The 24868-nt window shown below is 41.4% G+C and overlaps 1 protein-coding gene across 1 annotated transcript; it reads left to right on the forward strand.

Moving 5' to 3' along the window:
• The first annotated feature begins 3475 nt into the window (after positions 1-3475).
• Positions 3476-6897, forward strand: LOC310879974 (potassium voltage-gated channel subfamily A member 5-like). The gene has a single exon (XM_083795066.1). It carries the CDS (start codon positions 3607-3609, stop codon positions 5512-5514), a length of 1908 nt encoding a protein of 635 aa, XP_083651192.1. The 5' UTR covers positions 3476-3606; the 3' UTR covers positions 5515-6897.
• Positions 6898-24868: the final 17971 nt, after the last annotated feature.

Below are 24868 nucleotides of genomic sequence, written 5' to 3' on the forward strand. Positions count from 1 at the left end.
AACCCCCACATAGGACAGGTCATTCATTTCTCAGGAAGGCACCATCCTGCAGTGTATGAGCATCCTACTGAACAACAGCTCCCAGAAGCTACTCCTGCTGCATAATAGCATGGGTGCTGCTCATCAGCCCATGACAACTTGGGTCAGCCAGCTGCATCTATCTCTGTATCTCAGAGGAGGGAAAGGCCAGAGCTAGCATGAATATACATCATATGCAGGCCAAGCTGATGAGGTAAAGAAATTACAGACATCTCATGTGTGGTGCACATGATTAAACAGGTCGGAGCATAGTTATGTGTAATGCAGGTCTCTTGCAGGGTGCTGTGCAGGGCAAAATGATAAGGTTCTTCTTTTATCCCCATGGAGACGTTGGTAAGGGGGTGCTGGGAATCTCACCTTTAGGGAGAAGACGGAAAATCTCTATTTTTGACAGAATTTCTTCTGCAAAGCTTGTGTGTGCCTCTCATAGGAACTAGCTGGTAAAGCAGGGAATCTTGGAAGAATCACAGACTAGACGGGGGTGGGGGGGGAGCAACACTAGCATCACCTCATTTAGAGGGGATGACAACAGGCATCATGACTGGATTAGGAGAACTGAGGGGCAGTGGGAACTTCATGGAATGGTAAGTTTGGGTGTGGATGTGCTGGAATGTATGGGACTGACTGCACATGTGCATGTGTTTAGGGTAAAAAAATATTTTTTTTGTTAACTCACTAGTATAGAGAGAAGTAAATTCTTTGTCAGAGAATACCTGGTTATAACATCAGTAGCACAGCACTTGGTATGTCCTACTAGTCTTGTGTCATATTTTCTCTCTATATTTTTGCTTTCTGCTGTTTGGGCTGCTATTCAAGAAAGTGTTTGTAGTCATTTCATCACACTCAGAAAATTAGGAATGCTTATTTAGTATTGTCCTTTGAAATTTGTTGCTTGGAGTAGATGTTTCTTCCCCTTTAACATTATCCTCCCACTTTCTCTTCACCCTTTCCTCCCCTCTTCCCTTGCACCCACATATACAGATAGCATCCTAAATTGTCAGAATTGTTAGCGCTGCAAAGAATGTAGATATATTCTACTTAAACTAAACAGAGCAGCTGTGTTTTCCTGCTATATCAATTATTAATGTACATTTTCTTCATCAGGTTTTCAGTAAGGCTTTCAGTAAGATGAAAGTGAGCAAGTCTGTCTTTTTCTTAGCACTTCAGCATAATCCCATCTGCTTGCAAATTCAGGATGTGAACACTGCAACACATCATTGAAAAGGGCTAGAAACTTGGTCTTTAATCAGGGTAGCATAATTCAGCGTAATCTCTCCCAGGCATCATTGAAGTGTAGCTCCCTCTTGTTGATGAAGGAATGGGAGAATGGATACATCAGTCTGAGAAGCAGCAAGAAGCAGCCCTTTTTTTCTGCCCACAGAGTCATCTCTCCTAGGCTGAATTCCTCAAAAGGCTGTCTGCCACAGCACTGAAGATAGGGGAATTTTTGAAAGTATCTCTAGGAGTGGGAGGTGAAATGTGGGAACAGGACTGAGAATGGATGTGGGTTTCTATGAGCGATGCTTGAAAGTGTGGGAGAGGGTTAGCATACATATGTCCCTCTAGGTGGTTGGTTTGGTTGTGGGAGCCTGCAGACACCGGTCTCATGCAATGACAGGTCATGTAAACTGAAGGTGGTTGCACGCAAAGGCTAAATATCACCCTTGTGGGGTGAGTTCCCTGAGAGGGGGTTTTGCAGATGGAGAGAGGGCAGGTGTGTACGTTTGAACACATGCAGGAACAGCACACTGGATGAAAAACCTATAGAGTTGAGGGAACAAGCACAGGTGCTGTCAAGTCACCTGGTTTTTGTTGTGTTACTGATAATATTATTGTGCAGAAGAAAGCGCAGCCAAGTGTCTGTGGATGCCTGTGATTTGGCTCTGTGATAGAGACATATTCACTGAGAAGAATCCAAAGGTGTTTGCTGTGATGGCCAGGCACTGCAGCTCCCGGGGTGCAATTTATTAATTCCAATTGACATTGCCTCTGGGAGATCTATGTGAACTTGTCTAGGGATGTTTCCTCTTTAAATAAAAGATTAGTCCCGAGGCAAGGTTTGGAGGGGGAATATCTTGCATTAGAGGAGCTGACATAGCTGGAAAAGCAGACTAGTTTCCAGCGTGCAAGACCTTCCTTCAATTATCATCCCTGATATGCAATGATAACAGGTCAGCTGTTATTTGTCAGGGTGCACAGGTGTGCCTGTATTTATTGCAGAGTTTGCCAGTTCCAAAGGGTATTATAATACACTTTAGCAGTCTGATACATTCCTATAAATCAAAGGCCCATTATTTTCAAAGGGCTGCTCTAGAAAACATATCTGTAATTTTGCTTCTAGGAATTACTCATGTGAGTAAAGAGGTCCTTTACTTCACCTACACAATGGCATAATAGGACAGTGATTCTGTGCTCAGATCTCAGAGGTACGTTACAGAACACAACCATGTCATAGACAAATTATCACTTACAATAACCATTCGAATTAATCCTGGTTTTCTATTTTGGTGTGGTTTCTAATATCTTTGGGCATATTTCATATACAGAGGTAATGGCTTAAATTAAGTGAAAACCCATTAATCCCAGTGAATCTAGATAAAGTGTTTGATGGATCTACGAGTACTACCACAAGGATTCAATAAAAATGTCTCTGCAGTGATACCACCTGACAGGCAAAGTGTTTTTTCACTTAATATTTCCTACGCTTGGTGTTGTCAGAAACCCAGAAACTCTAGAAGACTATATGTATACGTTTTAATCCTACACTATTTGTGTACATATTTAGAATATTTTCCGGTAGACCTTGCATAGAATAGATAAACTCGCAGTTTGAACAGAGAAAATAAGATCTTAGCATTGATTGTATTACTGAACTGTAATTGAAGTCGTCATATCATATAAAGCTGCTTCAATTCATTTTCCCTAATAAAATGTGCGTCTATTGAAACGTATCAGCCTTGGATGTGGGTTTAAGGATGCATCACGGGGAAAGCATGGTCCCAGACTGCAATTACTAACATTGTTTTCCGCTGGCTTTAGAAACACCCTTTGGAGCTGCATGGTGAGGGAGAGGGGGAGGCTGGGGAGCAAAGCAAAACAAAGCAAAGCATCCCCAATCCCTTTCTTTGTTCTCAATGCGCTGGAGGAGCGGACGGGCGGGGGGGGGGGGTGCGGGGGGGGGCGGGGGGCACACACTGGGAATCCCCGGGGCTTTCGGTTATGATTTTCCTGATGGGTGGAGCGGGGTCGGACAGCCGGAGCCCCCCCTGCTCGCAGCCCCTTTGGCAAGTCATCTACGCGTGGGTGCCGCACGGTAAACCCAGCTGCAGGGTCGGGGGGCTGCGGGGGCTGCGGGGCGGGGCGGGCCGGGGACGCGGCAGCCCGGAGGATGGAGGGGGATGCGCGGAGGAGAAGGGATCCTCGTTGACGTCAGGCGATCGCGGTGATCTCCCCTTCATATCCGGGTCCCCGGGCGGCTCCCCCGGGCCGCTCGGCGCTGCGAGGAGGGGGCCGCCCGGAGGTGGCCGGCGGCGACCGCAGCATGCCCGCCTCCCGCCGCCGCTGCCCATGGAGATCGCGCTGGTGACTCTGGAGAACGGCGGCGCCACGGCTATCGCGGGCGGCGAGGATGTCGCGACCGGCGGCGGCGGCGGCAGCGGCAGCGGCAGCGGGCGGGCTCGGCGACGGAGCGACCTGCTCCACATCGCGGGCTCCGCCGCCGCCGCGCCGCGGCTGAACGACGGCAAGGAGGGGGCACCGCCGGGCCCCCGCAGCGGCAGGGCGGGCAGCCTCAACAGGAGGGCGCCGCCGCCGCAACCGCCCCAACCGGCACCCCAACCGGCACCTCAACCGACGTCCCAACGGGCACCCCAACTGATACCACAACCGGTACCCCAACCGGCACCTCAACACGAGATGGGACCCCCCGAGGAAGGGGGCCACCGGCGGGGCATGGCCATGGCGGCGGCGGGTGAGGAGGAGGAGGAGGCGGTGGCAGCGGCGAGCCGGGGCGCCCTGCACCACCAGCGGGTGCTGATCAACATCTCCGGGCTGCGCTTTGAGACCCAGCTGGGCACCCTCAACCAGTTCCCCGACACGCTGCTGGGAGACCCGGATAAGCGCATGCGGTACTTCGACCCACTCCGCAATGAGTACTTCTTCGATCGCAACCGGCCCAGCTTCGATGGGATCCTCTACTTCTACCAGTCCGGGGGCAAGCTCCGCCGGCCCGTCAATGTCTCCATCGATGTCTTTGCCGATGAGATCCGTTTCTACCAGCTAGGCGATGAGGCCATGGAGCGCTTCCGGGAGGACGAGGGCTTCATCAAGGAGGAGGAGAAGCCTCTGCCTCGCAACGAGTTCCAGCGCCAGGTCTGGCTCATCTTTGAGTACCCTGAGAGCTCCAGCTCGGCCCGGGCCATTGCCATTGTCTCCGTGCTGGTGATCCTCATCTCCATCATCACATTCTGCCTGGAGACCCTGCCCGAATTCAGGGATGAGAGGGAGATGCCTGTGCCCTTGCCCCCACAAAGCGGAGGTTTGAATGGCACAACCGGGGACCCCCTACCCATGCAGCCACCCAGCAGCCTCTCAGACCCCTTCTTCATCATTGAGACCACCTGTGTGATCTGGTTCACCTTTGAGCTCCTCGTACGCTTCTTTGCCTGCCCCAGCAAACCCGAGTTCTCCCGCAACATCATGAACATCATCGACATTGTGGCCATCATCCCCTACTTCATCACCCTGGGCACGGAGCTGGCCCATGAGCAGCAGCAGCCTGGGGCTAGCAGTAGCAATGGGGGTGGGGGCCAGCAGCAAGCCATGTCCTTAGCCATCCTCAGAGTCATCCGCCTGGTCAGAGTCTTTAGGATCTTCAAGCTCTCCAGGCACTCCAAGGGGCTGCAGATCTTGGGACAGACTTTGAAAGCCAGTATGAGAGAGCTTGGACTCCTCATCTTCTTCCTCTTCATCGGGGTGATCCTCTTCTCCAGTGCTGTCTATTTTGCTGAGGCTGATGATCCTGAGTCTCATTTCTCCAGCATACCCGATGCTTTCTGGTGGGCTGTGGTGACCATGACCACTGTTGGCTATGGGGATATGCGACCTGTCACCGTGGGGGGCAAGATTGTGGGCTCTTTGTGTGCCATTGCAGGTGTGCTCACCATTGCCCTGCCTGTCCCTGTCATTGTGTCCAACTTCAACTACTTCTACCACCGAGAGACTGATCATGAAGAGCAAGCTATTCTCAAAGAAGAGCACAGTAGCGCTCAGGGCAGCACAACGGGGGGAGATGCAAAGAGAAGATCCAGTAAAAACTCTCTGAACAAATCTGTTGTGCACTTGGAAAACAGTGAGGGGTTCAACAATGGCACCAGCTCTTTAGAAAAAACCAATATCAAAGCTAAAAGTAATGTAGATCTCAGAAAATCCCTCTATGCTCTCTGTCTGGACACCAATAGGGAAACAGATCTGTAAAGAAAGGAGAAAATTAGAGCTTAGAGATGCACAAGGATTTGCTGCTGTCGGAAACTTACTACTATTCCTATTATTTTCATACCAGTTAGTTTTTTTAATCAGGCTATATTTTATAAATTGATCACTGTCCTGAGCAGTCCTTCAGGAATACATGTTTTTGTGTTCTTTTTCCATGACACAAAGGGTCACCTATTTTTAAAATAGACTAAGAATAAGCTATGCTCCATGATGCAGGAGCTGGTAAATTATGAAAGTGCAAAATCTAATTTGTAGAAACTTATTTTAGCAAATAGTGTTCGGTTTTAAATGGGTCATTTGTAAGCAATTCAGTTGCTCCAAGTTTAGTATTAAAGATTTGGAGGATGTGTGTGTGGAGAATGAATGGATTTTGGGGTGGGGGAAGGATGAGGGTTTTTTTGTACTGTAGTTTCAAACTGAAATTATTCCAATATATTTTATATCTGTATATCTGTATTTATGGGTGAAAAGGGTTTTCTTATTCCTGTGAAATACGACTTCATTAAAGCACTAGGGACATTAGCAGATCAGCACTTTCAGAGTTTTCCACTTGTGATCAATACAGATCTGTTTGTCTAGTATGTGAAGTGAATTTGGTGCTCTTAACCCAATAGCAGAAAATTTTTATTGTCAATGATATATTAGTTTCTTATGAGCCTTAAATTATTAAATATTGTAGATATACTTCTTTATAAATAATTTTATTAATTACCTTACTGTTTCAGAATTTCTAATATTAGATCCCGTGCTTTCTGTCCCCTCAGAAAAAAAAAAGTATGTGCAGCTTTGTTATTATTATTATTATTATTATTATTATTTAGTTTTACAGTTTTATACTTTCATTATCTTTTTGAGACCAAAAGAAAAGTAATACTGTCTGCTGTTACTAGATTTGATCCAAGTGCACAACAGATCAAAAACAGTAGGGAGTGGATAGATGTAACATGAAGGTAGAATATGAGTGCAGTATCTGCAAAACTACTCCTTTATTCTACACTCCAGATTGCATTGGCACATGTATCAGTAACCTTGATGTATCCGTACCATTTGTGTACATAGTTCACTGTTTTTAATTATCATAGACTGGAAATGGATGGCACTTAAAGAATCTAATATGTCTTGCCACAGTACTGAAATAACCATTGCGTGGCATATACCTCGGATTCAGATGGAAAGCATCACCTTTCACCAAAACACATCCTTGTTTTCCTTTATTTCCAAACAAAACCTTTTCAATGCTGTGGATATTGCAGTTAAGATGTTGTTGAAAGATGAATGAGAAATTATCTTCATCCTGATAACACAGCACTGTACCACTTACTAGTGAAGACTGATACAAAGTTGCTTCTTTAAATCAAGGTGCTGTGTTACTATTTTCCCTGCAAAGGACATCTCTTCCCCTCAATCTCCTGTGGTATTGCTGAAGGATATTTCATGCCTTTACCAAGTACAGCGATACTGGAAGACTAGCAGAAAGGAGTCTTGATTGTCAACACTCAAGGTTTGTTTTTATCATTTTTTTTCTATCACTTAAATAAATATTAAGTTGGGATTGTGGTTTATGTAAGTACCTCAGATATATACACTGCAGTAAATTTAAATCAGCCGTGCTAAACAGTGCTTTAACATTTTCAGCCCAGACACAAATGGTGCTTACTTGTCCCTTACCTTGCCCATTTAATGATAATGGCCAAATGAATGACATTTTCTGTCCTATTCAGTAAAACAGTCATGATGAGTGCCAAGCAAGTAGAATTTTTCATGTTTAGTGTGCAGAACTGTTACATAAATCTCAGCCCAAAACCAAAATATGGGGAGGGGGAAGGGAAATGGGGAGGAGGTCGAATCTGAAAACAGAGAACTGGCTCTTTCACATTAATTGTAGGTGTTGGTTTCTTAGGTGCTTTGCTTGTTTATTTAGATGGACAATTATGTTATAATATGCTGAGAAGCTATTTGCACTAGACTAACAAAGTGCCCAGTCCAGGTGTGTTCCAGATTTGGGCAGCTCTGTGCTTTAGTGAGGGTTTTTTTGCATCAATGTGAGGTGCAGAATTAGCCCTTTGATGAGGTTGAATCTAAAATGGAACAAAGAAATGGTATAATTGCCTGTTGCAATTGCTACGATCTAGATCATTGATGGACTTAGAGTGAAGCTTTTTCATTCAGGGAAGTATTTTGATTGACTTTCAGTGATTAAATCCATCTAACTCACCTGAATAAGTGCCAAACAATTCACTGAGTTTTGCAGGATCACATTTTGGTGGTGTCTTCCCCTGACGACTACCCTCACTTTCCTGACCACTATCTTCTATAGTTAGCTCTTCCAGTCACACACTGTGGTGAATTAGACTGTCAGCTTGCCAGTGCAGGGACTTTGTGTACATACAGTCCCTTGTTTAACAGTGGAACCCTGCTTGTGGCTAAAGCTTTTGGAGATTAATAATCTGAAAGTGGTATGTAACAGAAATTATTGCAATTAGTGGAGAAGCACTGGTGTAAAAGTGATGTAGGTGAAAGCAGATCAGGCCTATGGGTACTGAGTCTTAAAAGCTCATTGCTAATAGAAAGGGAAGGCCTGGCTTCCCTCCTTCCTTATCACTTTTCTTCCTCCCGTTTTGTGCCCTTTTTTTGCTTACCATGAACTGGTTCTGTCCTTGTGCAAGTACACGTGCAAGTGATGCCTCCTATTCCAGGAGCTCTTGAGCTCACTGTTCTGGCAGAAAATCCAGCGCAGTAACAACAGCACCAAAGTAGATAGTTTTCTGTTAAATTAGTGAGCTGGAAAGCAAGTGAACGCCAAAGCCAGTGCAAGGAAGGAGGGGGAAGCTCAGTGGTTCAGAGAAGTGAGCAAGCAGGGAGGAGTGAAATCCTCACCCTTCAGTGGCATTGAACTCTTACATTGTCATGACTGCTTCTTGAACCTCAATTAGTGTTTGTAGAGATATCACAGGACTTGGTCTTGCAAGATGCTGGGAACCTTTAACTTCCCTCTGGAGCCAGCATGTTCTGGATTGCTGCTATAACTTAGTGTAGAATTTGTCCTAATCAAGATCAAGCTCTGTGAGAGCAAAAAACCCTGATTTTTCCGCAAGGTTGGATGCTGGCTTGTCAAATCATTCTTCAACCTTCAGTTTGGACATACTTTGTTTTTCCGTAATAAAACAACAGACCTTTCCAACAACAACAACAAAAATACATTCTCAAAATATAGTTGAAAATATTAGTGTGGCTTAGCTTTATAAATAGTTGTTAAGTGCAGTCTGAGCTCAGCTTTGACACCTTTACAAGGATGTATAATTTCTGTTGGCTTATATGACAGTAAAGGATATGCTTTCTAAAGAGAGAGGTTGCTGCCAGGCACTGAGTAATACAACCAGAAATATGGTTAGAGTACAGCTCAGAAAAGCATTTACTATGGGCTCAGCTTTAAGTACATATTTAAGTGAAACATTAATAAGTAAGCATTATGGTTGCACTGATCTTGGAGATTGTTACTCAAAGATGACTACATACCTTGCTGAAACCTTATGGCCATTAGTTTCTGTTGGACTTCAGTGCAAATATTAAGGTACCTGGTACAGTTTGTGAGCCTGAAAACAAGTGATACTGCAGGACATTGAATCAGAACACCAGATTCTTACTGCAAAAAGAATGCCTGTCCCTGCAGCCGCTATTCATCAGAGCAGTACTCTTGACATGATCAGTTGCAAACTGAGTACCAGGACTGCTTTCATGAAGAATTACCACTTTGGCTTGGATAAGATTGTGATTGCATTTTCCAGCTGCAAGAACCTGCACTCACTCTAGTTAATTTTGTTGTCAAGATCCTTCACTGAGTTCAGTAGGCACCATGTATCTGTCTGTGCCTGGGATACAAACAGTGCAGAAGCCTTGTAACATGTTGATGCAAATTGATGAAGCAAAAGAAAATGAGAGGAAAAAGAGAACCAAATCTGAGAAAGTTCATGTAAGTGTGAAAGAAGGAAGAAAATATAGGCTGTGCATGCCAATTCTAAGCACATTTCAAGAAGGAAATCTGTCAAACCATTACTGGTTTTATGTTAGCTGACCTGGAATGGAAAGAAATCTGAATAAAACCTGTCTAGAATATCACAAGCCACAAGATGTCAGACCTTAATAAATAAAAAACATCCTAAACATTAAAAATAAATAAATAAATAAAAGGAAAACAACACATTTTTGTAAACCTTTGTCTAGAAGCTATGTCACAAAAGATACCTAATGCTACACATGCCTGTATGCCATAGCTATTAATGGCTTTTCATCTTGAGCAGGACAATATGCACTGAAATGCATTACCCTTCCATTTTGGGGATGTTGAACTGAATATTATTCTGGGTCACCATTAACATGAGTTTAGGTTGCTCAGCATGGCTCCAAGGGGAGTCTATATTCCCATTTTACTTTTCCGTCATTCTAAAAATGATAAAACAGCAACTGTTATATAACATCATTCATCTCCCAGTGCTTTATGAACAAAAGCACAATGATCTTATACATGCAAACAGTGTAAGAGAAAAGGCTGTGGAAGGGAAGACCAGGCTTTTCACAGGGGGAGAGGGCTAGGAGAGGCACAAATGTAAGTGGGCTTGGCTGGACTGGGACATCTGAAACATGAGATCACCAACAGCAGTGAGGGAGGGAAGGAAAGAAGGAGAGAGATTCACTCTGTGGTCCCCTTTCTGCTTTCCTGCATGGCTCTTGCTGACGCTACAGTCAAGAACTGGATGCCAGCATCTGTGCACTGGGACCCATCTGGAGGGGGCCACGAGGCAGCATGAACAAATCCTTCTTTCGTTTTTATTTGGGCTATATAAATAGAAAATGGCACTTCCACTGACTGTTCCACAGCTTCTCCTGTTGTAAACACCGCTCCCTGAGGCTGTTCTTGCAATGGTAGTAGTGGTGATGAGGGCTGTTGAGTCACAGCACATTGAGCACTCTCAGAAGTAGCTTTGCTTCTCCTTGTGTTGCCATCCACTTCAAATTAGGTATCAAAGGAAATACTAGTGCACTTTCTCTCACAGAAAATACATAAGTAAAAAGCCTTTGTCTTCCGAAACGTCAGCGAAGCTAGTTCTGAGGTAAAACAGGGAGGCTATTTAGTGGTGTGCAACAGTAGACCTAATTGAAGACTTTGTCCTTGCAACTTGCCCAATATAGGGTCAGTATGTTGTATGGTGGTCAGCATGTTGGAAAGATCTCACTAGTATTGAGATTGAACCTGTTCAGGATAGAGGAGCAACAAGAAAACTGTGAGATAACACTTTAACAGAATATTCCTGCTTTTGGTGCAGCTGTCATTGTGTGATCATCAACTTCACTAACCTCCTTTGGTAAGCTAACTTAGTTAAATTTTTAAAATGAAATAGAAAAGATCCTTATAATATTATACCCATCAAAATCATTCTTCCAAAGTCATTCTCCCAAGGCCATTTTGTGTATTTGTAGCTTTTCTAAGTAGCTTTTCTAAGTTTTTCTTTCACTGTCTTGTTGTATGCACTAACTACTCCCCAGTTCTTTTTGTCACCTTACTGGATTTCTGTTGCTCTTGCCTTAATTTGAGACCTAAGATACTCTTCACTGACCTTGGATCATGCTGTCTGATGTTACTGTGTAAACTTATACTAGGAATAAACATGAAAATTCTCCAGTAACTACTTCTGGGTCCACTTGCTAGAATATCCCCCATATTTGTATGATGAAACATTGTGAAAACTATGGGTATTATATCGTTAAAATCATGGCTAGTTATATGAAATAAGAATATTTATGGCAATTGGAATACAAAAAAAAGTAAAGCTTGTAATGATATGACTAAAAATTTAATTGGAATTAGAAGTTGCAAAGAAAAATACCTTATTTAAAGAAAAATAACAGCATGCATACACTATTAGCATTAAATATTGTGGTGCTTCCTTGCTTGTGTAATCTAATAATATAGTGTCCTTATTTGGTATTTCTTGATTCCCAGGTATCCGTATTGTATTTTTACCAGGGCTTAAAAACGCAAAACCATAGGCAGACCCAGAGTTGTTGTTAACTAATGCATTGAAGATAGCTTGTTTACCTGGAAGCATTTTTTTTTTCTTCTTTTCTCAGTAATACCAGCTGGTGTAAGAAAAGCACTCATCTCTCTCCATAAATACTGAAAGTGAGCATGTTTATAAGCTTTGTTGAAAACACCTAAGGATTGAACCCAGTGATTGTAGCTCTAGATTCTCACCACAACATCATCACTACTTAACTTTTGTAAATGCATGACTGTTGTAATGCATGACACTTGACTCTGTGCTTGTAGTAGCCTATGGGCCACTCTCCTTTGAACTTATAACTCAAGTGGCCTCTTTAAAGTAATCATGTCTTTTTGCCAATGTGGTGAATCCAAAACGGTAATGAGTTGCCCATTCTGCATTGTAAAATCCCATTCCTAGGGCACAATCGGTAACTAGCCTAACTTTTGGACTTTGGATGAATACCCATCTTCAGGGCTTTCTTTAGAAATTTTGTGCTAAGGACATATACCTGAATTTTGTTTTCATTTATGCCTGGGTGAATCTCCCCCCCCCCCAAAAAAAAAAAAAAGTGGATCTGATTGTTCGGGAAGAGATAGATGTGACATCCTTTGTTTTCAGTAATTTTCTCCTTATTTGACATGAAAATAAGGTTACCTTTTCCAGTGGAACAATGTTACTTTGAATTTTCATTGAGGTGACATGATTTCTGGAAATGGCTTTGTCTAACAGTAAAATTAATAACCTTCCTAGCTGGCAACAGGGCATTACAGCATGGGCTTCCCAGCACAGGTAGTCTGTAGGGTTACTGCAGAATTAATTATCCAGATAGAATTTAGAAATTACCAAAAGTAATCTGTAAAGTGTTGTCTCTATTAGTAATTCAGTCAAGTTGGTTGTCATCAGGAGGATGTTTCCGAAGAAATCACTGCAGATTGTAACACTTCTCTGACATGCTGGAGAGAGAAGTGAATGATCTCATTTCTGTGTTTCAACTACAATATGCCACAAATACTGTCATTTCCTATTTTGTGGGAAGCCTTTAAGCAGCCAGAGATAACTGCCTTTCTTTCATGTTTGGTGTTGTTTTATCCTCTACAATTTATGTCACCCACTGCAATCATTCTCACATGAGTAATGACTGAGAGAGAGGGTTCCCCAATTTTCACAGATACTGAGAAAACCAAGACCCGAGATGAAGAATTGCTTCTACAAATAGGAGTGATTGTGTTTTTGCCTTCTATTGATCCCTCACTCTTCCAACGTTGATTATTCCATTCTCAGATTACCCTGGCCTTTACCCTTTGGATTAATACCTCACTGTGCATTCTTACCTTCACTTTTGTTACAGTTCATTTGATAGTGATAGCAGTCATTACTGCAAAGCAGTAACTGGCAGAGCTGTCCTGCTGCTATGCATAGTAGATGTGATTACTGCTGGTAATTCCATAGCTGCCTCCCTTCAGTTTGAGATGGACACGTTGCTAGAGTTAGTTGTGTTTGAAGTTGACATAGGAAAACATGTTGCTAGAGAAACCACCTTTGATGGAAATCAATAACAGTACTCCTCTCAGGAGTATTCCATCCTCCTCAGATTTAACAAGGAAGCCAATTTGGAGATAAAAGTTGACATATGTAGTCTCTTTCAGATCATGGCCTCAACCAAGTCCAGGTAGCAGAGGTTGTGTGGTCTGTGTCATGTAGGAGGAGAGTACAATGAAGCCTTGCAGCTCTGCTAATGAGAATACAATTGCATAATAAAAATTGCAGTTTGCAAGATTGCAGTTTGTGTGAAGATACTGGAGGAAGAAGTACAATTTAAAAATACTAGATTGATAGCAGCTCTGTCTAAAGATCTGAGGTGTATGCAGGGAGCAGAGGTCAGTAAGGCTGAAATTCCTTCGTTCTGTGGTAGCACTTCACTGGTGGTGTCCTAGTACTTGGTAGCTCCCTGGAAATACATGCCAGGGTTTTCTTTGCTCCCTCCAGAGTTGCTAGGGATTAGTTTAGATTCTAACACAGATTAGATACTCCATACTGAATTCTCTCAAGAAAGTTCAACATAGTTAAATCTCTTCTAGCTCTTCTCTCTTCTCTCTGTATAGTTGTAAGTAGAAATACATGCAACTGGGGGGAGTGGGGGAGTGGGAAGCTGAACATGATTTGAATTATTTAAGCAGTGTAGCCTTAGAATTTCTTTTCTGTTGTTTAAAATTGTTTGAAAATCTGAGGGGGTGTAATTGAGGGAATGCTTTAGTGTTAATTTTCAGAGCAAATTTTATGAGTTCCTTAGTTCAGAAAGCACTATAATTTTCAGGGCAATGCTGCCTTATTTAAAGACAAGAAAGGTTATTGTGGTAGTACTACGGTAATATAAAATAATAAAAATAATGCCACGTTGATATTATTTTATTATTACACAATTAATTCTCAGAATGTTCTAATTAGGAAATATAATCTTTAACATGCTTAGAAATTCTGGCCATGAAAGAGAATTGATGCTAAGAAATGACTGGTCTGAAGGGTGAAAACAGTTCTGAGAAGTAATATCTTCCAGTTAAAATTTACCCACTGTGTTTTGAAGAAAATAAGATTCCTTGAGCCAAATAAGAAACATAGGGAAGAGAAGGGATCTATAGCTGGGATACCAGTACGTTTGCCTAAGAAAGGGATGGTGGCTCCCAGAGGTGCTTCTGGATTACAGCTATTGAACAGAATACCTGCACAGTATCTCCTTGGATCATGTTTTAAAAGTCTACTCGGTGTGTTGAAAGAAAGTATGCAGGTACCTCTATTTATAGGGATGTCAGACTGTGGATCCAAAGCAGATACTGGCATCTTGTTGGGGGCCTCGGGGAGTAAATCCCAGTAAACATCAAAATTTCAGTCAGATTCCCAGGGCCCACTTTTCCCACACAGTATCTCTAAATGACCTTATGTGAAGATACTAAGTATAGTGGCTCTCATGTCAGTGTGTAGAATGTTTAGAGAAGCCTTGAACCTCTCAGTGTAGCAGTCAAGGCATTTCAGTCTAGATTCCTCTGGAACGGAGAAGAGCACTGTTTGATTCTTTAGTGGTCCTGTCCCCACGACTGATGAAGCACAGAAGAGCACTATCAGGTACACACAGGTTACTTAGGTACAGTGCTTGGAACAGGTAAACTACTGCCAAGGTGCTAATTAATATTACAGGATGGGGAAAAGTTACTTATAAGAAGCTAGGATTTTTTATTTTTATTTTTTACCTTTCTCTGATAGTTAATACTGCTGTCTGATGCAGAATTTGCTTGACTGCATAAAAGAATGCTCACAAGCTTGTCTTGGTTGGGTTTGGTGTGTTGTTTTTGCTTTTGTTGTTGTTTTGTTTTGTTTTTCATCTCAAAAATTTCAGACTGATATTCTAAAATGAAACCATTTTAAACAGATGCTAGGAGAATACCAAGAGATGTAAGAGTGATCTCAGTGATGCATACTGATAAAAGAACAGAGGCTGAGGAGTGTAGGATTTTTGAGCATGAGAGGGAAAACACTCCGGATGGTTTTGAAACACTGTGCCTCTCAAAATGTAATTTGCACTGCTTCCTGCTAGTGGAAAATGGGGTAGGTTCTTTCTAGTAAGGAAGCTGGATATTCCACTGAGGAGGAGATATGAATTCTCATAGACATCCTGACTGCATCTATATTAGAAAATGAAATGTGCCCAGGACCATTCTCTGTCACTGAGGCCAAGTGGCATGTAGCAGCCTGTGCTCTTTCCCTCCATAACAAGGTGACCAGAGGCAGATTGCCTAATGGATTTGATTCCTGGCCTGTGCTAATTCCCAGATTGTGCCTAGATAGTATTTGGAAGAGAGCTTTTTTGTACAGACTTGCCAGTGTGACCAGAAGCTTTTAACAGTATAGGTGATTAATTGCCCAGGAACACTGCCTCAAACTGTTTGACAAGTGCAGTTTGTCAATTAAATAGCTTCTGTTTCACACTTGGGCCTGAGAAGTACACCCCGCTTTGATACTGCATGGTATCGTGCCTTCAGACAATTTCTTGGAGTATCTTAAAGGCTTTACATATTCTGCCTGTTGGTAATTTCTAACCTTAAACAATAGTCAGTCTCTATTCATTGATCAGAATTATTTCTGCAGAGTTCTGTTCACATCTAATTCTGCTTCCACCTGAACTTGTGTATAAGCAAACATACTAAAAGTCACTACAAAAATCCCCCACTTTCCTAAGTGCAAATGGAGAGCACATGAATCTGACAATGAGAGCAGGATACTGTTGCTTTCTTTTTTGTGTGACTGATTTTTCTGTTTGCACCATCCTGCTGTAAGCTATCCATTGTGTGTCAGTCACTGCACCTTGTAATTCTGCTTAGGAACTGTAGTACAATCAAGACCCTGGTGGCCAAGAACATTACCTGTTCTTGTTATCTGGCAGACTGCATTGGAAAATAATAGGAAATTTTAAAAATGAGGAAGGGAGTGGGGAGACATTTTTAGCTACATGCAAAGAAATTCAGGCAGCACGAGACCTACAGAGATCTCATTGAAGCCAATCTCCTTCCCAACAAAATGGTCAGCCTCACCTAAGTGATCTGCAGATATTTGCCTAGCTTGTTCCTGAAGATCCTTCTGTCCTGGTCCACTCTGTTTGCACTGTGGGCTAGGTTTATATTCCTTTTCATATATGCTAAGAAGTTAAATTTGGTCCTAAATTTATTGCAAACTGAGCAGGGATTAGTGATAGGTCAAAATATGTAAGTACTTTCTGACCATTGTTAGCTTTGAAAGGTCTCTGACTTCTCTAAATCCATGTGAGATAGCCTCAGAAAAATGTGCATGCAGGAAGACTGGTCTGAAAGCATTGCTAAGCTTTTCTTACAAAGCATTAGGATTTTGCATGTAATACTGAAAGCAAAACTATTACAAGTGCATGTAACTGTTACTGCTTCCAGTACTGTAAAACAATGGAGCACCCAGCACAGGGGTAGAGTGAACCACCACTAGAATTCTCCTGTAGCTTCAAGGAGAATCTGTGTGTCAGCATTTGCTCTGTTGTGGTCCCCAGGGACTGGAACATTAGTTACATTCAGTCAGATTGAGAAGTTAGTGTGATGTCTAGAAGTAAACTTCAACTTCAGATCTTTTCTGATGTGGTAATTTGTAGATCATGACAGCAATAACTGCAATAATTTAAGATGTTAATGACCTCAGCCATCCCAACAAATAGGTAAGAAGCAAGTCACTCTGAATGAAGTGCTAAGGGCAGGTAAATGTATCAATGGGATTTCATTTTTTTAGTGTTTGTAGGCAGAACAACTTATGATCTTCCACTGAACATAGTCTTTCTTCTAATGACTCAGTTTTGTCCTCTGTCTCTGTTTTTGACAGAATTTGTCATCTTTCTAGGAGGATTGGCAGGACAAGACTTCTGAGTACTGGAGACCTGTCCGATGATGGCAATTTAAGCAAATATTCTGAAGAGTTTCTGCTGTGGAGGGGGGTTTACTCCAGCAAATGAGTGGGCAGGCTTAGTGTGGGGTTTATGTCTTATGCAACCATGAGAACTTGGGGTCTGGAATGCTTAGATCCACCACCTGGAAAGTTTCATTAAACTTCCCAGGGCATCAGTCTTCAAGGTCTGTTTCAGTAATGAATAATCATATTTAGGAATTATTCAATATCTAGAGACAGAACACATACTTAAAATGGACATTAAAAAACAACAACAACAAAACGAAGTCAAAAGTATAATTCAAACCAAACATACCTTAGAGGTAAGTGATCAAAATCATTATGGGAGCTGGTAAGGGGAAGGAGCTTTTCTAATAATTAACCTTGGAGAGAGAAGTTGTGATGTCATTATTGCAGTGTTCATGGGCAGAGTGATATATATTTAAAATATTTCGGGATTCCATCTGGCCCTCTGTTCGCTCTGTAACTGTGAATTAGCCATACTGAAATGAACTTTTGTTCTGTTCCAGGAGTCCTACTCAGATAGACTTGAGGTCTGCAGTCATATCCTTTTTCCCTTGAGTTTTGACAGACCAAACAAAGTAGAGACCTCCCTTACAGTGATAGCATGCTGAGAACATGTGCTGTGGGGAGAAGAAAGTGTGAGATAGAATACTGATTATTGTCCAAACGTAGCTTGCAAATAGCAGCCTAGAACATCTTGCTCATCTATATGTATTTCCCAGCAGGTAATGCTGGGAAGGTGTGTGAAGGGTCCACATTTGGAAGAGACAGTAATGGGAGACTGATGTCTGGAGCAAAATGCTCATGCAAAAATGCTTCTTCCCTGGGGAAGCTCTCCCACAGCTAGATGTAGTGTTATCTAGCTGTCTGGTTTTAATTCCAGGACTGCAAAGAGAGCATGGCTCTTAAAACTCCGCCTGGGATTTTTATTTATTTATTTATTTATTTTCTGCTGTTGGGTAATTAACCCAAATATTCAAGAATCAGTCCTTAATTTCATATACCATCCACTCTTTATCCCTGAAATCCATACTGGTTCTTTATCTGATTTTCTAATTGAATTATAATGGGAGTAAATGCACACTGTAAGATTTCCTCCTGTTATTTGCATAGAACTCAGAGACAGGAGCCAGTGTAACATACTTCGAATTTGTTTTCCTTTTAAGAAGGGGTTTTCATTTTAGATTTTTTTTTTTTCCTGGGCTAATGCACATCTGATGTCAGGCTTCCCAGATGAGAATGGTTAGACTGGCGTTGACATTTTTAGAAATATGTGCAAATGGAAAAATATCCTGGGAGTTCTGCCAATGGCTGATTCTGTAAAGTTTTAGAGTCTCTGTTGAACAGGAAACATGAGCCAGGTACCTTTAAAGAAAAGAAGTCTTACTCATGAAGTACCTATTCGGGTGTGTGCAGTGAGTGCCTTCTCAATTTAAGAAAAGAGTAGAAGGGAATTCCAGAAGATTCTGATTCTGTTAGGAGATACTTATTCGCCTTTCAGACCAAATGATATACAGCCGATTTAGCATCTTTCTCAAAGGAAGGCACAACTACAGCAAAAGATCCTGGGAAAAAAAAAAAAAAAAAAAAAAAGATTTTCCAAGGCTTAACATGCAAGGATAACAAACAAAGTGGTTCAGACAAATCTCCTTCCTGATCCATGGCTGTTCCTTCTAGTTAGGTGCTGATGTGACTGGGACAAAATAGTGTAGAGCTAAGCTGATTTGCAGTGAATCCAGCCTTTTCATTTCACAGTGAGATGGCAGAATTTGCAGGATAACTGCAGTTGATTAGTAGTGCTACGAATGTGAATTTTTGTAGGCTTTGCAGCATGCTCATTTTAACTGTTCTCAACAGAGCAAATGTCTCATTAACAAATAGTAGTCTTTCACAGAGTGCAGGTCAAATGCTGCTCGTTACTCGAGGAGAAGCAGACCACCCTAAGTGAACAGGGGATTGTACATGGGTTAAACCAGCATGGGACATACCCTAAGGGTGCAATATCAGTGCTTGCTGAGAGCAGATTAGCTATGGCTATATCCAGGGCTGCTGGCGACTCCCGCTGTGTTGCTGGCTCTGTTGAGTGTGGATCTCAGCAGGAGCCTGGGGCCAGGAGCTGGTGCTTTTTACTGAGGCAAAATAGTGCTCAGTGAGTGGCAGGGCCTCAGCTCCAGCTGAGCTCAGTGCTTAGCCCAGTCTGCTGACTGGCTGTGTATTGCCTTCTGCGAGAAGCAGAATCTGCTGAATTGCCCCATGGGTCAGTGCTCAACAGGATCAGCGGCTCTTCTTGCGCTCTGCTTGGCATATTCCGTGCAGCTGGCTCTCCCCTGATGAGTGGTAGCATGCTTGTTTGCAGCATGCACCATTGTTTTCCCAGCATGAGAACATTTTGCAGAGTCAGCAGTCTCCAGAGCCCAGAATGCTCAGTCTCGTCATCTCTCTCCTGTTTACCTTATGTTATGTTCACGTGTTGACAAGGCCGAGCGGATGTGGCTGTGCCTGGTGCTGCACGTACCAGCCCATGTGTTGTAGAGTGCATATTCTGTCCTTGGCAGGACTCCCTGGGCTGGCTTTATGTTGTGGATGGCTCCCCACACAGGGACACTGTGGCTTATTGGTGGTCTGAGCAGAAAGTTTAGGTACAGCTATTTTGACATATGATAGGACTTCTCTGCAACTGCTGTGTGGAGTACCACAGAAATCAGCATAACAGAAGGCAGCACATTGAACTGAGCTGGATCCATTCTGATTCATTCTGTAAAAGTATTTGATTGTTTCCAAGGAAAGCAGAGTTTTTTTAGTCACTCAGTGTTTTTGGTTTTTGTTAGTAGTTTTTGAACGTCTTGGCTGTTTTAAAGCCAATTTGGCAGGACACTAGCCTTAAAGAAAAAAATATTTTAAACCTTTTGTAAAGGTAGCTGCGTGCACAAAGAAAATATAGCCAAATGAATACTGTTCTTCTTAGGGAAAAGTTATTGCATTAGCTTTCCTAAAATCTTACTCTATCAATACAGGAAGGACATAGTGAATGAAATACACTATTTAAAAAAAAAAAATGTATTCACAGATTTCTCTGAAGTGTAGCAAATACTGATTAGATGCCATTTATAGAATTACAGCAAGAAGCAGAGTTGTGCTTAGTAATATGGTAAATAAGAGCATATTTAGACAGACTCCTTCCATTCCTCTAGCAGTACATTCAGAACAATTTTCAGACTTCTAACTTCTCCTGAAGTCTGTTGTAGCTGAGAGACAGAGAGACAGGCAGACGGAGACCAAGAGACCCCTGTTGATTTCAGTGAGTTTGGGGCCAGGTTTGTCATGGTCTGTCTCATGCCAACCTGGTGTTTTACAAGTTGAGGAAACAAAATCTTGAAACCGAAACTCTTGTTCTTTTCTGCTGCATTGAAGTGGAGTGCTTGGAGGGTTAGGAGGAATGCAGGAAAGAGTTTACAAGAAAGCTGTCTCTTTAGTATTAGACTTTAAATAGGCTGAGTTTAAGTAGATTAGTTTGCATGCCCCATAGCATCCATGCACAGCAGTAGTGCTAGCTGCAGCTTCTTTACTTCCCAGAACTGAATAACTGCTCATCCTATTTCCTTTTGTAAGAATAAAGTACTATGCAGAGAGTTTGTTGATTCCTCCCTACTTACCAACCAACTATCCATACGTATTGCTTCCACTGGTGGCATTTTCTTTATGGGATAGGACTTTATGGCCTGCTTCGAGAATAGATGGTAAGAAAAGCAAGAAATATTACTGTGCTGTTTTTAGAATGGGACCTGAAAAGCATAACTGGGCCCTGAACTACTTTCCCAAGATCACATAGTGCCAGGGTGCAGGACAGAGAATGTATTTCCTGAATGGGAAACTAATACCTTAATTTTAAGGATCATGTGGCCGCTCTTTCTGCCAACACGTCTTACGGTCATAAACTCAAATGAAAGTGTTAAGTATACCTGGCCAGAATTACTGTCAATTTAGTGACATCTAGTAGGATAGTTGTTATATGCACTCTGCTGTTGAATCTACAAATTTGTTTATCACTCTAATCACTAGGCTTCACCCTTCTGCTCCTGGCCATTTTGATCTGTTTTATTTACATTCTTATACTGTGTTCATCGCTGATTCTGCATTCACCACCTCCAACAATGCTGTAAGAAATGTAGCTAACAGCCTTGGTGTATTTTTTCTCTCATCCTCTCCTTGTGAGAGCTGTAAGAAGTGAAGCAACTGGGGATTTTAAAAAGGAAATATAGATACACATGTATTAACAGTATGTGATTTCTAAGAAGGCAGGGCAGAAAGTACATCTTGAAGTTTGTTCCTTATCATTCAGTCTTTGTCTCAGTCCAGAAAGTGTCATTTCCTGTTCCCTTTTGGTAGGAGGTTTTGCTATGCTTGAGGAAAAGGTTCACTCATTGTAACTACCAACTCAGAGCTCTTAGCCTTTTTTTTTTTTTTTTTTTTTTAATATCTTGGGTTGAAATTATAAATCATCCCAAAGTCAGGGCACTTAAACTTCATCAGTTCATATATGGAAAATTTGGGGGGGAATTAGAAGGTGTTTGATCTGTCGCCATTGCTAAGAAAGACTACAGCATTTTGTTGTCATTGTAGTGATGGATTTCTTGTGATATTTGTTAAAAAACACTGATAAAATGCTCACCTGATCAGACACTAGCAACATTTTTAACTTTTTAGTATGCAAAAATGCAGTATCTGTAACAATGCAAAGGTAGACAGGAAGAGCCCTACGTTTGAAATCTGTTTTTTTTTAATTAAGCTTATGATGCTGTGAAGTCTGACTCATGGTTGTCAAATCCTCAGCCTGTTCCATTTTGTGAAAAAACAGCCTTTTTTGAATGATAATAAATGCTGCAGAAAGGTTGCAGAAGAGGGGCATAGGCACACAGAACCTGACTTTGTATCCAGTAAGGAATACCAAATTCTAGAAAAATCTTCAGCAAAAGCCTTGTGAATTATTTTGTTTCCCTTTATATTCTTGCACCATTGGAAAATAAATATAACAATCTGCTGCAATACAAATAGAACATAATCTGCCATTTTCTCTTGACCATTTTGAAAGTCTGCTAGAATAGTCAAAGTATGGCATGCAGACGGTTTGCAAAAAGAAAAAGAAAAAGAAGAAAAAGAAAAAGAAAAAGAAAAAGAAAAAGAAAAAGAAAAAGAAAAAGAAAAAGAAAAAAAAAAAAAGAAAAAGAAAAAGAAAAAAAGAGAGAAAAAGAAAGAAAGAGAAAGAAAGAAAGAAAGGAAGGAAGGAAGGCAGGCAGGCAGGCAAACCCGCAAATAGTTGTGCTTTACCTTTTGTTACTTCTATAGGTTATAAATCATAAGAAGAGACAGAAGCATAGCTGGGGCATTGCCAAAATATATATATGTTCTGAGAATCATCGTGCAGTTTCCATTGTAGAATTTTGGTCTATTTTGGTGACAGCTACATTTGTTTGGGCAAAATGCAGTGTCTGTGATATGGACGTTACTATGGGTCTTCAGACCTTAGGATGTTACAGCAATTTTCCTGCTGTAGAGAAAGACCACGTGTCGGAGATAGGTTTTTTCTAAAGCTGTAAGGCTTCATCTATGTGGGAACACTTTGAAAACTTAATCTGAATGAAATAATAGCTAGATCTGATGTGTGATGACTTGAAGTGGCACATATTCCTCTGTGAATAATCACATTTGGAAAAACAGTAAATCTGACTCAATATAACTTAGTCTACTTTAACATACTGAAACAAATTTAAACTTTATTATTTTAAGGGAGAGTGACTGTACAGGGACTAACCAGACTAAAAATGACTTTTTCCTAGGCCGAAAATCCCCATTTTTAAGAGTCATTTGATAAGTCTGGAAAGACTGAAAATCATTGACAAACAGCCATGCCATGTTTATAATTTGCTGTAAACAAATGGCATAATTTTACAACGTGCTGAGCCTTGAGTGTTTTTTTTTTGTTTTGTTTTTTTTTTTTCTTCTTCCAGGTCCTAAATTCCTTTTGTCATCTATAGGTGTTGAATGCAATTAGTATGACCCAGGATGAAGTACAGATAGCATTGAGAATGACCTGTGCTGCTCAATATGCAGATGTCATAGCTCTCATCAAATGTCCTGGCTATTGAATGAAGAGTAACTTAATCCTGTAAGCTATGAACAATACTTTACCTTTCCTAGCTGTAAAACAGACTGGTGACCTAGAATTAGGGTCAGAGAAATGTCTGCTCTACCTTTATTTGATTTGAATTGTATCTGGACTCGGAAGGCATGATCCTCTGCTACAGAACTGAACGGAAATTTTGCTACTGGCTTCAACAAATACGGGTTTAAGCAGCACTGCTGATGCTTTCAGTAAACTTTCCTACTATCAGTTGGACGGAATAGCAAAGGGTCTGCACATTGCTCAGGAATATTGAAAAAAAAATCAGAGACAGCAGTTTGCAAAAGGTTAGGGCTGAGGTAATTAGTATTCACTGTCATCTCTGAACTTAAATTATGATTCAGTCTGGTTCTGTGCTCTCCAGAAAGGCAACACATGGAACTATATAAGGCTGGGTGTCACTGTCAGTGCATAATGTTTAACCTGGATAAAATGGAGCTATAGAAGGCAGAAGGAATTTGAGGCAAATGGGACTTGGGGGTTTCGTTAAGAAAACTTATCTGAGGAGTTATAAGTAAAAAAGTGATGTTTAAAGACTTTGTATAGCATCACAGCCACACTAATACTAAGAATTTGAGAAGATAGCTGGAATAGCCATCTATTCCATGTTTTTATTGTCTATAACTTATAACTGTGGGTAATCTGGATATTCCCTTAAATGTCCTGCTCCTTTGGAATACAGTTAAGTATTTTCCTTGTACAATTTCCTGTGTCACTAATTCCATGGCTTAATTGCATGCTTGTAAAAACATATTTCCTTTTCCTGTTTTTAAACTTCCTGACATATATTTTATTGATTGTCCCTGACATTTTTTTCTCAGTGAACAAAAAGTCCTAGTCTATCTGATTTACTTTGTTCTCTATAACACACATTTTGCTGAAAGTCTTATTTATATCCTTTATGAAGTAAATAACCCAGTCTTTTCTACGACTTTATATATGACAGTTGATCGAGGCCCTGGATCATTAGCATGTTTTCTGGGAGCCTTTTTGTATGTTTTGAACTCCAGCATCTAAATCTGTTCACAGAATCCCAAATGGGGCTGATCCACTAATTAATGTAAAGGCGGCATGACATTTTCAGCTTCATTTTATATCCCACGTGCACCCTGGCATCTTCATAGCTTTGATTTCAGCTTGCATAGTGATCAGAAACCTTCACTTAGCAGGTACTAAAGGCTGGGTCTGCACTGGTAGTCTTTCTCAGGAACTGAAGAGGAGTACTGACCCAAAGTGGTTGCTGCCAGGTCTTTTGGATGTTCACTGTGGTGAGAGTTGGGCATATTCAGATTTGAATGCTTCTGTTGAACATTCTAGCTATCTTGTCTTTAAATTGCTTGCATAGACATGCCCAGAAGTGTTCTAGCCTTTTTTTTTTCCAGAATGTATACAGATATTTATATCCCTGTAATGCGTATGAATATTTTTTTCTTTATATATTATATTGTTACACATTTCAGTGGCCATTTGGGTGTATATTCATCTAGCTTTTTCCTCCTTCTGAAGGCCCTCAAAGTTCCTTTTTGTCCCAAATAGTTTAAAAAAAAGGGGGGGAGTGCTACTTTATTTCACTTCTACCTCTCCAGAGGAAATGCAAATATTCAGTGAGAAAAGATCATAATGGACCAATGATCACAAGAGATGT

Source organism: Anser anser (assembly GCF_964211835.1).
Source record: "Anser anser genome assembly, chromosome: 1".
NCBI classification, from domain to species: domain Eukaryota; kingdom Metazoa; phylum Chordata; class Aves; order Anseriformes; family Anatidae; genus Anser; species Anser anser.

Bases quoted from the DNA above. Each gene is read 5' to 3' on its own strand.
- LOC310879974 (XM_083795066.1), top strand. From the start codon at position 3,607: ATGGAGATCGCGCTGGTGACTCTGGAGAACGGCGGCGCCACGGCTATC.